The sequence below is a fragment of the Neoarthrinium moseri genome (genome assembly GCF_022829205.1).
Source record: "Neoarthrinium moseri strain CBS 164.80 chromosome Unknown scaffold37_Wmoseri_CBS_16480, whole genome shotgun sequence".
Lineage (NCBI taxonomy): Eukaryota > Fungi > Ascomycota > Sordariomycetes > Amphisphaeriales > Apiosporaceae > Neoarthrinium > Neoarthrinium moseri.
In genome coordinates, this window is record NW_026055151.1 from 20,948 (window position 1) to 34,085 (window position 13,138).

Genomic DNA, 13,138 nt, shown 5'->3' on the forward strand with positions numbered 1-13,138 from the left:
ACGATGAAATGACTTGCAAAGCCACGACAAGCCGGCCGCATGCGTAATGCTGTGCATGTCGAGCCTGAGCCGGACGAGGTCTCCTTCATCCTCCAAGGCATACATGATCCTCCACCTAACGCTGCCACGCGACCATTTCTCCCAACCGGGTCCCGCGCGTATACCCCTATTCGCTTCAACAGACGGTGTTGATTTTAGAGGGTACCAAGCTCCTTCTGCAGCTCCTCCAGCTCCTTCTCCTGTTGGTCGTACTTGGCGCGCATCTCCTCGTACTTGGTCTCCCACTGGTCTCGCTCCTGCTCGAGTGCCTGGACCTTGCGCTCGAAGTGGCCGGCTTTTACGTCAGTCTGGCGGAGCCTGTAGATTTTGGGTGCTCCCATTAGCACGGCTCAACAGGAGGCGGGAAAGATGCATCAGGGGGAAAAAAGGGGGGGATTACACACTTCTCATTGGCCTCACGAAGGGTCTTATCTGCCTCCTCGGCTTCCTCCTCGAGGAGCTGGAGTCTGCGTTGCAGGGTCTCGTTCTGCGTACCGGTTGCGTGGCCCTCGTCGGCCGACTTCTTCAGGTCCTTGACCTGGGTGTCGAGCTTGTCGACCTCGGACTCCAGCAGGCCGTTCTTGTGCGAGAGCGATGTGATCTCCTGCTCCTTGGCCAGGTTCTCCTGCTCGAGGGCCTTGACCTTGGCGGCCAGCTCCTCGTTCTTGGCGATCGCCTCGTCGGCGTCCAAGCGGAGCTTGTTCATCTTCTGTAGACGGCCGAGGCCATGTCAGTCACATCGTCCGGGCAGCGCAGCGGGGCAGAGGCAACGCGGGATGTGCATGCAGGGCATGCGAGGCAGAACCCGCGAGCGGCACGGCGTAAGCATGTGAGCGTGGTGCCTGGTGGTGATGGCTGCGCGGGCTGCCTTCTCTCTCATGGTGGGGTAAAGATGGGGAATTCTTGGGGGAAGACGGTGTTGAGCAACTGACCTCCTTAATGCGATCCATAATGGCGTGCGGTGATGGTCGACTGTCGGGGGGGAATCTACGTTGGGCGATGGGAGCAGGGAAAACAAGAGAGTGCAGAACGGGAGGTGAGACAAGAGTGTAGACGGGGTGCTATGCAAGAGTGAAAGAGACGGTCTGATGGGATCCAGTCTTTGGGTTGGTGGTTGTGTGGAATTTGGAGCCTCTCCCACCTGCCCAGGCCGCACCGCTCAGCAATTCCAAGGGACCCGACCCGTGGACTCGCGGGTGCTGCTGGTGCTGCTGCTGCCCCTCGTTGCTAGGGGGGCCTGAGGGGGACCCTCTGCCTCCCCCCTGGGTGCGTTCCCCCCTTGGCCCCCCCTAACTCGGGATTGGACTGCTGCTGTGAGGAGGCAGCTACAGTAACTAGCCCCCATTGGCCCCTTGCCCCTTGCCTGCCTGCCTGCCGTACCGTGTTGTCGTCCCCCTTCAGGTCTACCTGAGCGCCAACACCCCTATAGTTTGGCCCAGTCCCGCCCAAGGTGCCCCGTGGCTCGCGTGGGGCCGCGCACCTGATTCGTTAGGACGGCACACCGCCGCAAGCTGCAAATCCTTAACAGTTTGATCACCGCCCCGCGACGGCCTGTCAGTGGTGGGGCTGCCCGGCTGCCGCTGGCTCCCAGGGCTGTTGGGGGATAAAGGGCTCGGCTTTAACCTAGCACATGCAGCCACCAGCAGCCACCAGCCAGCATAGATCTGATGGACCTCGTTGCCCTGTCAACCGCCCCAAGGAAGTAAACCAGCCAATCTTGTCCGACGTGCCAGCTCGGCCGTGTGAAATGAGTCGAACCATTGCCAACTGGAAATTGGTCTGCAATCTGACGCCCACGCATTCCACGCATACGGCTCCATCGGCTGCTCGAGAAACCGACGCGACTATTGACTGCGGGCGATGATTGCAACCGACTAGGCGACCACCGCTATTTCCACCCTGGACCATTCGACACCGCGTTGACGCTCAACCCGACTAAAGTTATACGACAATCGACGCGCGGAGGCGCCCAAGACTCGACTCGACATACCGACACAATGTTCGTTGCCCGCGATCAGGAGAACCTGGTGGCCCGTCACCAGACGGGTGCCGTCTTGAAGCAGCAGCAGAACAGCCAGCTCGGCTCCCGATACCCCAAGACGCCCATCAAGATCCCTCTCAACGATGAGAACGCCGGCCACATGAAGGGCGGTGCTAAGAGCATCCTCGGCAACCGGACCAGAGGCAACGAAAATGCAACAACTTCCAAGGGCCTCAAGGGCGTCGACAAGTCCAACTTTGTGACCCCCATGGGTGAGTAACCCGTCTCTGGGACCGCCGGCCATCTCTCATAACAGCACTGACACCAAGCAACAGAACCGCGCGTTCGCGCAGCCCTGGGGGACAAGACCACAAACGCCAAGGCCAAGGGCCAGCAGACTGTCAACGTTAAGAGCGCTGTCAGAGAGCTCGAGAAGACCCAAGCAAAAGCACCCAACACCAACCGGCCCAAGCAGAAGCAGCCTCAAGCCGAGACGCAGAAGTTGCAAATTCATGCGGAGGCATTGGACCCTCTGAGTGAAGAGGAACCCGAATACTGCCCACCCAGACCCAAGGACCTGCCATACGAATCCGACGTCTTCCCTGATGGGGTCTTGACATTTGATGCGCTGAAGCCCGAGAACATGTTCAGGGGCTTCCACCAGTTCTACTTCAACCCCGTGGATGAGGATGGTGTATCCAAGCAGGACAAGGAGCTGCAACAGAGGATCCAGAAAGCAATGGAGGAGGGCGAACGACAGATCCAGGAGGACATGGACAGCTTCGAGTGGGGTTCCCTTCAGCGAGAGTTGGACGCACCCAAGACTACCCAGGTTACAGCGCCTGCTGCAGAACCCGTCAAGGCCAGGAGCATCCGTCCAACCCAGACCATGCGCAAGCCCCTGGGCTCAGTTACCTCCAGGACCGCTGCATCAGCGCTCGCCATGAACGATGCGACCAAATCGATGCAGCGAAAGTCTGCCAAGGCTGTCCCGGCTCCCATCTCCCGGACAAAGGCCACCTCGTTCGCCATTCCAGTTTTCAAGCCGAGGCCAGCAGTGCCGCAGTCCACGGCCGTGAAGAGAACGCCCATGGCGAACATCGAGGCCAACTCCCGCACCACGCTGGGCTACAACAAGGGCCGAGCCGCCGCCTCGGTGCTTGCAAGAAAGACCACAACCACGAGGCCGGCCGCCAAGCCGAGCCAGACGCTCTACAAGCCCAAGGCCAGCGGGCTGCCGCGTTCAGAGACAACTTCGTCCACCGATTCGGACAAGACCATCACTCCGGCTCGCTTCGCCAGCAAAAACGTCTTCGCCGAAGCTGAGGACCAGGAGTGGAAAGAGCGAGTTCCCTTCCTGTCCATCTTCAATCCCGAGGATGACGACGGCTGCGACCTGGCCGGCGGCCCTCTGCCTGACCTCGAGGATGATGATGATTTCGAGCTGCAAGTACCTGAGTAGTTCGTTTGCTCTGATGCTGATTACGTGTTGTATGACTGGCGTTGGTTGGCCTGCTGGGTGGTTTACTTTAGAAGGGTCTTTGGCGTTGGACCTATCGTTGGCTACTATTGCGTTTCCCCCCAGAATTTATTTGCTCATGCGAAGAAGTCGCTCGTTAGGGGGGGAATACTGCGCACATCGTCAAGTTTTTGATATTGGCCGGGTGCAGGGCTGACAACCCGGCTCGCCTGCTCTGGGTTTCTGCTACTTCTCTTGTATAAATAGTCGTCCCTGTACAAAAGGAGCAATGGGGCTATCAATACTACATATTTCCTTTCTCACAGAAGTAAACATCTGACTGCTACGGTTCACCAAGGCTTCAGAATTGAATGACGCATACGCTGAGATCTTGACCGCATGTGGCATCCTACGAGATTGTTGGTTACCAAACACGAATCATAGTATCAAGATCCACTGTAGCCGGAAGTCTTGTTCTCTTGCAACTTCTTAAATTTTTCTCCATGCGTATCGGGATGTGGTTATCCTTACAATGTATAGTCGGCAGTTCCATAACCATCGGCCACATCTCAGCCCTCCTTCAAATCAAGGTAGTCTTCTTCACTTGATAGGCTCATGTTCACAACCGGGTGCCAACGGTAGATTATATTCGTGAACGGTCCGCTCCAGTCTTCACGGCTGATGAGATATAATGTACCAATCAGGTAGCCGAAACTTGGAGTATCCAGGCTAATACTTGGCTTATGGTATTTCATCTCTCATTTAGTATTGTCCATTTTGTTCTTATATTACATCTAGTCAGATTTCTACCCTGCAGGTTAGTTGATCAGACTTGTGCACATCTGTGGTCGGCATATTGACCTGACAATGAATGGCACGAAGTAGCGCTTAGTCACCTGTGCTCTGACATAACCCACAATAGATAAGATCACTTCCATTTGTGATCGACTACAGTATGTACAGTATGTTTAATCGCACTCCATACCTGGCCGCTTGCAGCATGTTCATCTGGCCGAAAGCGTTTCAAAGGACAACGAGGTGCATTCGTTCTGATGGGTCGCAGTTGCTACGGGTTTCAGCCCCTGCCTACGCCGGAGAGAGTGGTATACGAGCGCCCCCAGACAGGGCAGGTATTGGCCACTGGGAGGGAGCAGATGCGGTTTCGCGTTGTAAGTGGTGTAAAATCGATTCTGTTGCCGGGTCGTCAGCTCAGCCAGGGAGCAAATGACGTTCACGTGCATGCATGTGCATGGCCTTATTACGGTAAAGTACACACGGTAACCCCTGAGAGTGAGAGTGCGACTGAGAGACCAGGACAGGACGAAAACAGATGTGGCGGTGCGAGACGTGGCTTGCATTCTGAGCGGCCCCGACTGGCTTGGCTGTCCAGAGTGCGCACGGCCCCTCCTATTGGCTGGTTCCGGGTCCCCATTCAGGTGGCCTCAGCGCGATCCATGTTGTTGAAGGGCCCGGGTTGGTCCTTAAGGAGTGCAGGTAAGTGGCCTACAGGAGGTACCCGGGGGGCCAAACCTGGCGGTGACGGTACCTAAGGTTACGAACGCGGCGGGCTTCAGGTGCTGGCCGGGCCTCCAAATTGAGTGGCTCAGAATTATCCATCCATCGCCCATCTACCACGGGTCCAAGGTCCAAGGCCCAAGGCCCAAGGCCCAGCAGGCCCAGCAGGCCCAGTCTCCCTTTTGGCTCCATCACCACGTCGGTTCTTTCTCATCTCAAACTTTCGCGACTCAACCTCTCTCGACCTCACCCCCCCCGACCAACGCCGCCGGCCTCAACGACCCATTGGAGTGCCCTCGTCGACGCTGCATCACTGCGCGACCCCGTCCCAGCCGGTCTGCGCGCTCTGCTCCCCGTCAATCACCCGGGCTCGCGCCATCTCTCTCACCCTGCGAGCTGCGAGCTGCGAAACTCATCCAGCCCACTTTTGGAAGTTCCACACGTCACATCCCCAGATTTCCCTGTCGCGTGGACAAGGCCCTCTTCCTTTTTTTTCGCGTCGGCCCTCTCAACCCCCCCGGCATATCAACCCATCGACACGTGCACCCGGCCCCGATGAGTCTTGCTGTCTAGTCCTGCAACGTCGCGAGATGATGGTCGGTGGATAGAGGCAGCAGAATTCATCTCACTCGCGCACCATGGCCCCTAGCGCTTCCGGCGCAGGCTTCGCCAAATACTTCCCTGCCGCCCCCCGCGCAGCACGGGAGAAGGCCGCGGAGAGAGAACGAGCCAAATCCAGGGCCTCGGACACTGCTGCCGACCGCGATGCGCCATCGTCCGCCTCGACGCCCGCGCCCTCGTCGTCGTCGTCGGCGGCTCGCCGCGATGCCATCAAGCCCGACCCCTCGTCGTCCTCTGATGCCGCGCATCTCCCGACTGATGACAACGAGTCCCTGCCGGGAGACATCCTCAATGGAGTTGGCTCGGCAAGCTCTCATGCCAGCACGGCCTCGTCCGTTTTCAGCACCGGCTCAGCGGTGAACGCTTCGTCACATGCCTCCAACAGCCATCTCACCCCCCTTACCAACGCAGGCTCCCCCACAAATATACAGTCCTCCAAAACCGCCGCCACCGCCGCCAGGCCGTCCCAGGATGGCAGGAGACACATTGACTCGACATCCGCTCCCCTTTCGGACTCCTCCATGTCGCGGCGGACTAATGCTCCCAACCGCATCCCAGCCCGCGACCCGGCTCGCCAGATAAAAGGAACAAGGTGCACACACGATCCCTTACTTGACAAGAAACTATCTTCGACCGAGAGGAAGACGGCGAAGCCAACATACAAGCCCTTCGGTGCGGTACGTAACCTATACTATAAGATATATACATGTCTGGAGGGGGGACGTCATCTGACTTGCCGCTATATGAATGATTGAAAAGAAAAGAGGCTAATACGAATTTCTTGAATAGGAAGATGACGTCCCCCCGCCAGACCCGCGACTAGCTAGAGGAAATCGGCTTGATTATATCAACGTCGATTTCCACCTGCCCAAGGGCAGATTACGCCAGACCCCGTACAACCTCAAGCCCTATGTGTATGATCCAGCCACTTCCATAGGCCCTGGGCCCCCGACCCAGATCGTAGTCAGCGGCTTCGACCCGTTAATTGCCTTTTCCAAAGTCGCTACCGTCTTCAGCAATTTTGGAGAGATCGCCGAGAGTAGTAACAAGATGCACCCCGAGACTGGGAGTTTCCTTGGCTTTGCGACGTTTCGTTTCCGGGATTCGAAGCCACACCCCGGCCGCCGTGGTCTTGCTGTATCTGCCAGCGACGCCGCCAAGAGAGCAGTTCGGGCGATGAACGGGCGCAAGCTCGAGGCACACCAGATCAAAGTGGATTTTGACCGCGACGGCAAGAAGAGCCGGCTGATGCTGGAGGATGTCGTGAAGAAGGCAGAGGAGGAAGCCCGTCGAGAGCGCGAGGCTCAGGCCGCGAGAATCTCTGGCGTGCCCACCGCGCCCAGACCGAGAGCAACTGAGGGCTTTGCACGACCGCCGCCGACAGCACCGCGAGGGCCAGCCGCCCAGCGACCCCCGGTGCCTGCCTCTGACCCGAGCTCACCCTTTGGCACACCCTCGGCCACCCCCTCGAGGCCACGAGCGTTCCTAATAGAGCCACAGAGCGTCGCAGCGGCTTTGAAGACCGAGCCATATATCTTTGTCCCAGATAGCAGCGTCCCTGTCATGCCGACCACCATCTCCCACATGAAGAAGCGCCTAAAGTCCTTCCTCATTGAGGAGGTGCGAGCCGATCGGTTGGGATACTACATCGTGTTTGCCAACAGCACTCTTGGTCGCGAGGAGGCATACAGGTGCTTCAGGTCTGCAGATGGCAGTGCCTTCTTCACCTATACCATGCACATGACCCTTGTGAACGGTACCGCGCCGACCAACCGCTCCCTGAGAACCGCCGAGGCTGCCAAGAAGCCCGAGCCTGAAAGACGACCGCCGGCGCCAGAGGCCCGGCCTCGGAACGAGCGAGACCATCGCCGACGCGACGAGGAGGCAGTCCTCAAGGAAGAGAAGGAACAACGTGCCAAGGACTTCGATCCTGTTATAGAAGCTGTAGCCATTGTGCGCCGGGAGATGAAGGAGCACTTGATCAGACACATCCGAACCAAGGTCGCTGCTCCGGCTCTGCACGAATTCTTGGACCCTAATAACCACGCGTCAAAACGGCGCAAGTTGAATCTCGAGGTCCCAGCTCCAACGGCGAGCCGCTCCTTCAGCGCCAGCCGGGCAGTGGAAGATAGCGACACCACCCCGGTGGGCACCCCGAACTCGCGCGCAGACCCCATCGAACGGCGCACTGCCCGCCTTGATGTAACGGCTCTGCCCCGTATTAGAAAGGCGAAGGGCCAAAGTGCAGCACAGCGCAGCCATGCATTCACAGATCCTTTCGCCCGTCGACGACCGGTGGCGGTTCGCAATGCATTCCGAGGTCTGCATCACCGCCTAGCGCCAGACAGCGATGATGACGCCTCGGAAGACGAGAGGGAGGTCCGCGATTCTATCGCTCGGGACACCGAGGAACCTGAATCTCGCCCACGCAGCCGCATGAGCACTGACGAGGACGCCTTTAAGGATGGGTACGGCGACGACGACTCAGAGGCCAGCTTTCCTGCGAGCGACGTCCTGTCGAGACCAAAGAAGAGGAAATTGGACCTTCAAGTCGAGGCTGCCATCAAAAGGCAGAAGAAGACGGACGAGGAGCTCTTTGGGGTTACTATTGGTACCCTGGAGACAGATTTCCCAGGCACAGACGATGTCGAGGATATTGTCATCGCTGATGCCGATGCCGAGGACGAAAAGACGCCTGATCCCTCTCAGGTACCGACTGACAGCGAATTGAAGAGCAAGAAAAGATCACTCCTGTCCAAGTCCAAGAAGAAGTCCAAGAAACAAATCTTCGAGGAGCGCGAAGTACTCAAGAAACAGCAGTCCGAGGCCTACATTGAAGAGGTGCTGGAGCAGACTGAGAAGGAGGAAACGGCTGAGCCTGAGGAGCTGCCGAAGCAGGAGATAGTCCCGCCCAGTATTGAGGAGCCCAGCGAGCCGCCCGCCAGGGATGGCCGCTTTTCCGAGACTGTGGTGGCAGCTATGGAACTGCCTGCTGGCTTTAAGTTTGGGACCAAGTCTTTGCAATCTCTCCTTCTCGAAGAAAATGACCAGCCTGATCTCGCCAAGCTCAAGAAGAGGTTCAAGGTTGCAAATGTCGGAGACCCTCGGCTCTGGTCATGGCGGCATGACCGTGTACGCGACCTCAATGCACCTGGTGCTGAGCCACATAAACCACTGGTCATCGAAGGCTATTACGTGCCAAATTCCACCGGCTCGGCTCGGACGGAGGGTGTCAAGAAGATACTCAACTCGGAAAAATCCAAGTACTTGCCGCACCACCTCAAGGTCCGGAAGGCTAGGGAAGAGCGTCAAGCACGCGACGCGAAGAAGGACGGCAAGGATACCGTTGCGGCCGCCGCAGAGGCTGCCAGACTGGCTGCCGAGAAACTCTTGGCCAAGGGCAACTCGCGAGCGAACCGTGTCAACAACCGACGTTTCGTTGCCGACCTCAACGACCAAAAGCGTACTCTAGGACAAGACTCTGACGTTCTTCGGTTCAACCAGCTTAAGAAGCGCAAGAAGCCCGTCAAGTTTGCGCGTTCCGCCATTCACAACTGGGGCCTCTATGCTATGGAGAACATCAACAAGGACGACATGATCATCGAGTACGTGGGCGAGGAGGTCCGTCAGCAGATTGCCGAGCTGCGCGAGAACCGATACCTCAAGAGTGGCATCGGCAGCAGTTATCTGTTCCGAATCGACGAGAACACAGTCATCGATGCTACCAAGAAAGGTGGCATCGCTCGGTTCATCAACCACAGTTGCATGCCGAACTGTACAGCAAAGATCATCAAGGTGGAGGGAAGCAAGCGTATCGTCATCTATGCTCTGCGGGATATCGCTCAGAGTAAGTTGTGCACACGAAAGCGTTTCTCGACGAACCTATACTGACTGAACTATAGACGAGGAGTTGACCTACGACTACAAGTTCGAGCGTGAAATCGGCAGCCTTGATCGCATTCCCTGTCTTTGCGGCACCGCCGCCTGCAAAGGGTTCCTCAACTAACACCTACGCCTTACCCACGCCCGAGCCTCATCTATCGCCTCCGGCATTATGTCCTTGTGCGGCGGCGGATGTCTTCTCTTTTCTTTTTGCAACCTGGGAGTTATCACATCACTCTAAGGCCTCGTTATCCCGGCCTCCTGAAGTCTATTTTCGATATATATGCATACGAAGGATCCTGGCCTTTCGGGTCCACCTATTGTTTTCCCATCATGCGCTCTGTAAGGGAACACCAAAAATCAAGGGGTTTGGTATTTCTGTACAACTAGTGACACATCGCCGACCACTTTTGTTTCGCGTGGTGCCTCTTCCAAGGACGGAAGGGAGCCAGCCACCTAGAGGGAAGGGCGTTTTCGGTTTGGGCAGACCTACCATATCACAAAGGGCAAAGTCAGATCTGCCGAGGTCAGGCAGACAGACAAAAGGAGCTTTGTTTTCAAGCGAATCACGTAAGGAGCGGAGCAGGGGCGGCTCAAGCCGAGCCGTGCGCCCTCTCGTGTCCTCGACAGGGAGGAGGAAGAGGAAGACGGCAGCTCAGGGTGGAGCAGCTCGCAGTGAGAGTCGCCGCCACCGCTGCTATGCGGAAGATGAACAGCAAGCCGGCGATATGGCGACCCGTCCAATGGCAGACACTGTATATAGGAATAGTCCGGCCGTGCCATAAGCACTGGCCTAGGATATTAATCATGATGCCAAGAAGACATACACTCATATGCATGACAGAATCTACTGTGCGAGGAAATTCCAGGACGAGACGACGTTGATGGCTTATGCCGTACTCACGTTGAGATAATAGAGAGTTCTTGGTCATGATTCGGATGTTCTCGGTTCCAATTACGGCGCATTTCTAGCTGCTCCAGTTGATTCCTATGTTTTTTTGCCTGACCCAAACGCCTGATGCCATGCTACACTTTGGCCAACCGACCATGCAGACCAACCAACCCCGTACATGAAAAAGCAGGATGGTATGATATCTATAAAGCATTCCCCGAACGCCGACTCCCTCTTTTGTGACTACAAGTCCTCCCCGAACCACACACACGCATATTCCACTCTCAATACACATCCCTATATGGGCGCGTCGGGCAGTCTCTCGATGACATATTTGCCCTTGGCCACCGAGACGATGGGGACACCGGGGATCTTGCGCAGGCGGTTCTTGAGCCCCTTGTCGTTGGTGGCGACGAGGTAGACGCGGTGCTTGATGACGCGGTCGACGATGCAGTCGTCGGCGTAGACGCCCTTGTGGTCGCAGCGGACGCGCTCCCACCGGGTGTCACGGGCTATCCGCAGGGCGAGGCGGTAGCGGGGGCCTGGTTGTCCGAGCAAGGAGGGTCAGTACGGAAATACAGAAGCAGGGAATGGAATTTGGGGCTGTGCTCTGATTCTCTTACCCAGCTTCTCCAGCTCGGCCATGACGCAGTCGGTGATGATGGGGTTGGCCTTGGCGTAGAGCAGGTCCATGAGCGACTCGAGCAGGGGCAGCTTGCGCTGGACCGTGTGCGACAGGAAGTTTGTGTCGACCAGGACGTTGTAGGGCGGCACCAGGGCCTCGTTGTGCTGGAAGAACAGCGACGACGGCTGCTGCGGCAGCTCGCGGATCAGGTCGGCCGACGCCGCCGCCTTGGTCGCGCTCGCGTTGGCCTCGTCCGCCTTGCCCGCGTTCTCGCGCCGCCGCGCGTCCTTCTTGGAGATGATGCGCTTGACCTGGGGGAAGACGCCGTGTTAGCCAAGAGGGGAGGGCTCTGTCTACACGAGAGGGCTGTGCGCTGGCTGTGGTTTGGGGACGCAGGTATGCAGGCAGGTAGTCATCGTGGGAGGCTTATCGATAAAGACGGTGGTATGCATGGGGACTTTTTTTGGTGTTGAGGGGCGGCCGGTTCGGTTTGGCACATACCTCTGCGAACTTGCGGGTGCGCTTGGCCTGGGCACCGGCCATGTTGTCGACGTGGGGGTTCTGTCGCTATGTGTCGTGGGAGGATGGATCGGGTGGCTGCAGGCTCGTGGGCTGCCTTTTGCTTGCGACAGAACGCTTCGTATCGTGGAAGGCGGTTTGACTTGACTTGCTAGACCGGGCCAATGCAAATGTTGCGACTCTGCGCCCGGCGATAACTATCGAATCTGCCGTCTGGGGCCAGCGCCTGGGAAATTTTGACCGCCTGCAACAAAGAAAATCCGGACGCCGGCGCAAGGTCCACGGGCTGAGGCCCCCCTGGCCAGCCTAACACAGGTGCCACTGCCCACTGCCTACTGCCCACTGGGAACCTTGGAAGTCTGGGCACTTCGAACTTGACGGCCCTGCAGCAAGGGTCCCGTCCCGGAGCTCGCCCAGGGTCCGGCTAAAGAGTATTTTGGGTTTCCACTACGTCAGCCCCGGTGCAAGGGGCAACCGTTCCTTGCTTTCCCATGGCGTGGCGCCTCTTCCTTCCCCTCTGTTTGTTTGGCCTTCCATGCCAGTTCAAAGCAGGACTAGCTGTCAGCGGTGCAGTGGACGCGCTGCATTACCCAGCACACCACAGTTATAGTCCTGTAATCGCCAACAGGTTTCTCTACTGAAAAGGTGGCGTTTGAGCAGCGTGGAAGCAGACTCAGCCTGTCTCATTTAGCCCGTCTGCGGTTTTAGATGTAATTGTCATTTCGCGAGTTACGCGCCGGCGTAGATCACCCTGGGGCTACGTACACCAGACACTACCCAGGTATGCTAGGCCCCCAGGAAGTTAGGTATTTGGCAACTGAGACACTGCGGTGGTCTGTGGCCCCGTTCGCCCAAAGCAGCAGGCTGCTGGCTGCGGTGAATCGTTTTACAGCAGCATGGCCATCTGCTAAAGTGTCGCTGGGTGCTGGAGGTTGCTGTCAAGCCGTTGCATGATGCCTGGCCCGGATTGGGACACTGAAACTACGGCCTGGAAAGCAGCGCAGGCCACAGAGTACGTATTGAGACTGATACCGGGAGGCTCGAACTATGCAACGCCTTGAGAAGTCATATATGGCGGTGGCGGTGCCGCATCTGGACCAGAAGACAACCAGATCCGGCCCAGAAGCATTCTCGGCCCAGGAGCCATTAGAATCGAAGCATGAAACGGCTTCAAGGGCTCTTGCTTTGTTCTGTCGAAAGTCTGTTGATCCATAGCTGCTGTCCCAATTCCGCGGCCCGACGTCTTGGCTGGCGGGCGACCTGCAGGCGGCTGGGGCTGGGGACTGTGGGCGAACTCTAGTTGTCTAGTTCCCTTCGTTAGGCCAGGATGGTGCCGGCGGACACGAGACTCCAAGTGGCCGGGTCCCAGGTGACGGTGGTCGTCGCTCCCAGCGCCCCCCATTGCCCAGCGTCGCCCCCCCAGGCCACACCTGCACCCAGGCAGGTCACCCATTCCACCTGACAGGCATCGCCCAACAGTCCACTCCACACAGCCCCTTTCGCGCATCGTATTCCACTCGATCGACTTCGTTCCCTGTCCCCCATCGCACGCCTCCACTCGACGACGCAGACATACATCGCTCGCAGACTCATTCTTCTCGCGGC

The 13,138-nt window shown here is 57.8% G+C and overlaps 4 protein-coding genes across 4 annotated transcripts; 2 read left to right on the forward strand and 2 right to left on the reverse strand.

The window, feature by feature from the left end:
- Nucleotides 1–194: 194 nt before the first annotated feature.
- Nucleotides 195–745, reverse strand: JN550_008625 (uncharacterized protein; the record flags this gene model as incomplete). Its single annotated transcript, XM_049320607.1, has 2 exons — nucleotides 195–357; nucleotides 444–745. The coding sequence occupies 2 exons, from the start codon at nucleotides 743–745 to the stop codon at nucleotides 195–197; spliced, it is 465 nt and encodes a 154-aa protein (XP_049169283.1).
- Nucleotides 746–2,036: 1,291 nt separating this feature from the next.
- JN550_008626 (uncharacterized protein) lies at nucleotides 2,037–3,482 on the forward strand (the record flags this gene model as incomplete). Its single annotated transcript, XM_049320608.1, has 2 exons — nucleotides 2,037–2,292; nucleotides 2,356–3,482. The coding sequence occupies 2 exons, from the start codon at nucleotides 2,037–2,039 to the stop codon at nucleotides 3,480–3,482; spliced, it is 1,383 nt and encodes a 460-aa protein (XP_049169284.1).
- A 2,150-nt stretch (nucleotides 3,483–5,632) lies between these two features.
- Nucleotides 5,633–9,621, forward strand: JN550_008627 (uncharacterized protein; the record flags this gene model as incomplete). Its single annotated transcript, XM_049320609.1, has 3 exons — nucleotides 5,633–6,292; nucleotides 6,405–9,462; nucleotides 9,518–9,621. 3 exons carry the CDS (start codon nucleotides 5,633–5,635, stop codon nucleotides 9,619–9,621), a joined length of 3,822 nt encoding a protein of 1,273 aa, XP_049169285.1.
- Nucleotides 9,622–10,686: 1,065 nt separating this feature from the next.
- On the reverse strand, nucleotides 10,687–11,557 carry JN550_008628 (uncharacterized protein; the record flags this gene model as incomplete). The annotated part of the gene is made up of 3 exons (XM_049320610.1): nucleotides 10,687–10,931; nucleotides 11,013–11,325; nucleotides 11,516–11,557. The coding sequence occupies 3 exons, from the start codon at nucleotides 11,555–11,557 to the stop codon at nucleotides 10,687–10,689; spliced, it is 600 nt and encodes a 199-aa protein (XP_049169286.1).
- Nucleotides 11,558–13,138: the final 1,581 nt, after the last annotated feature.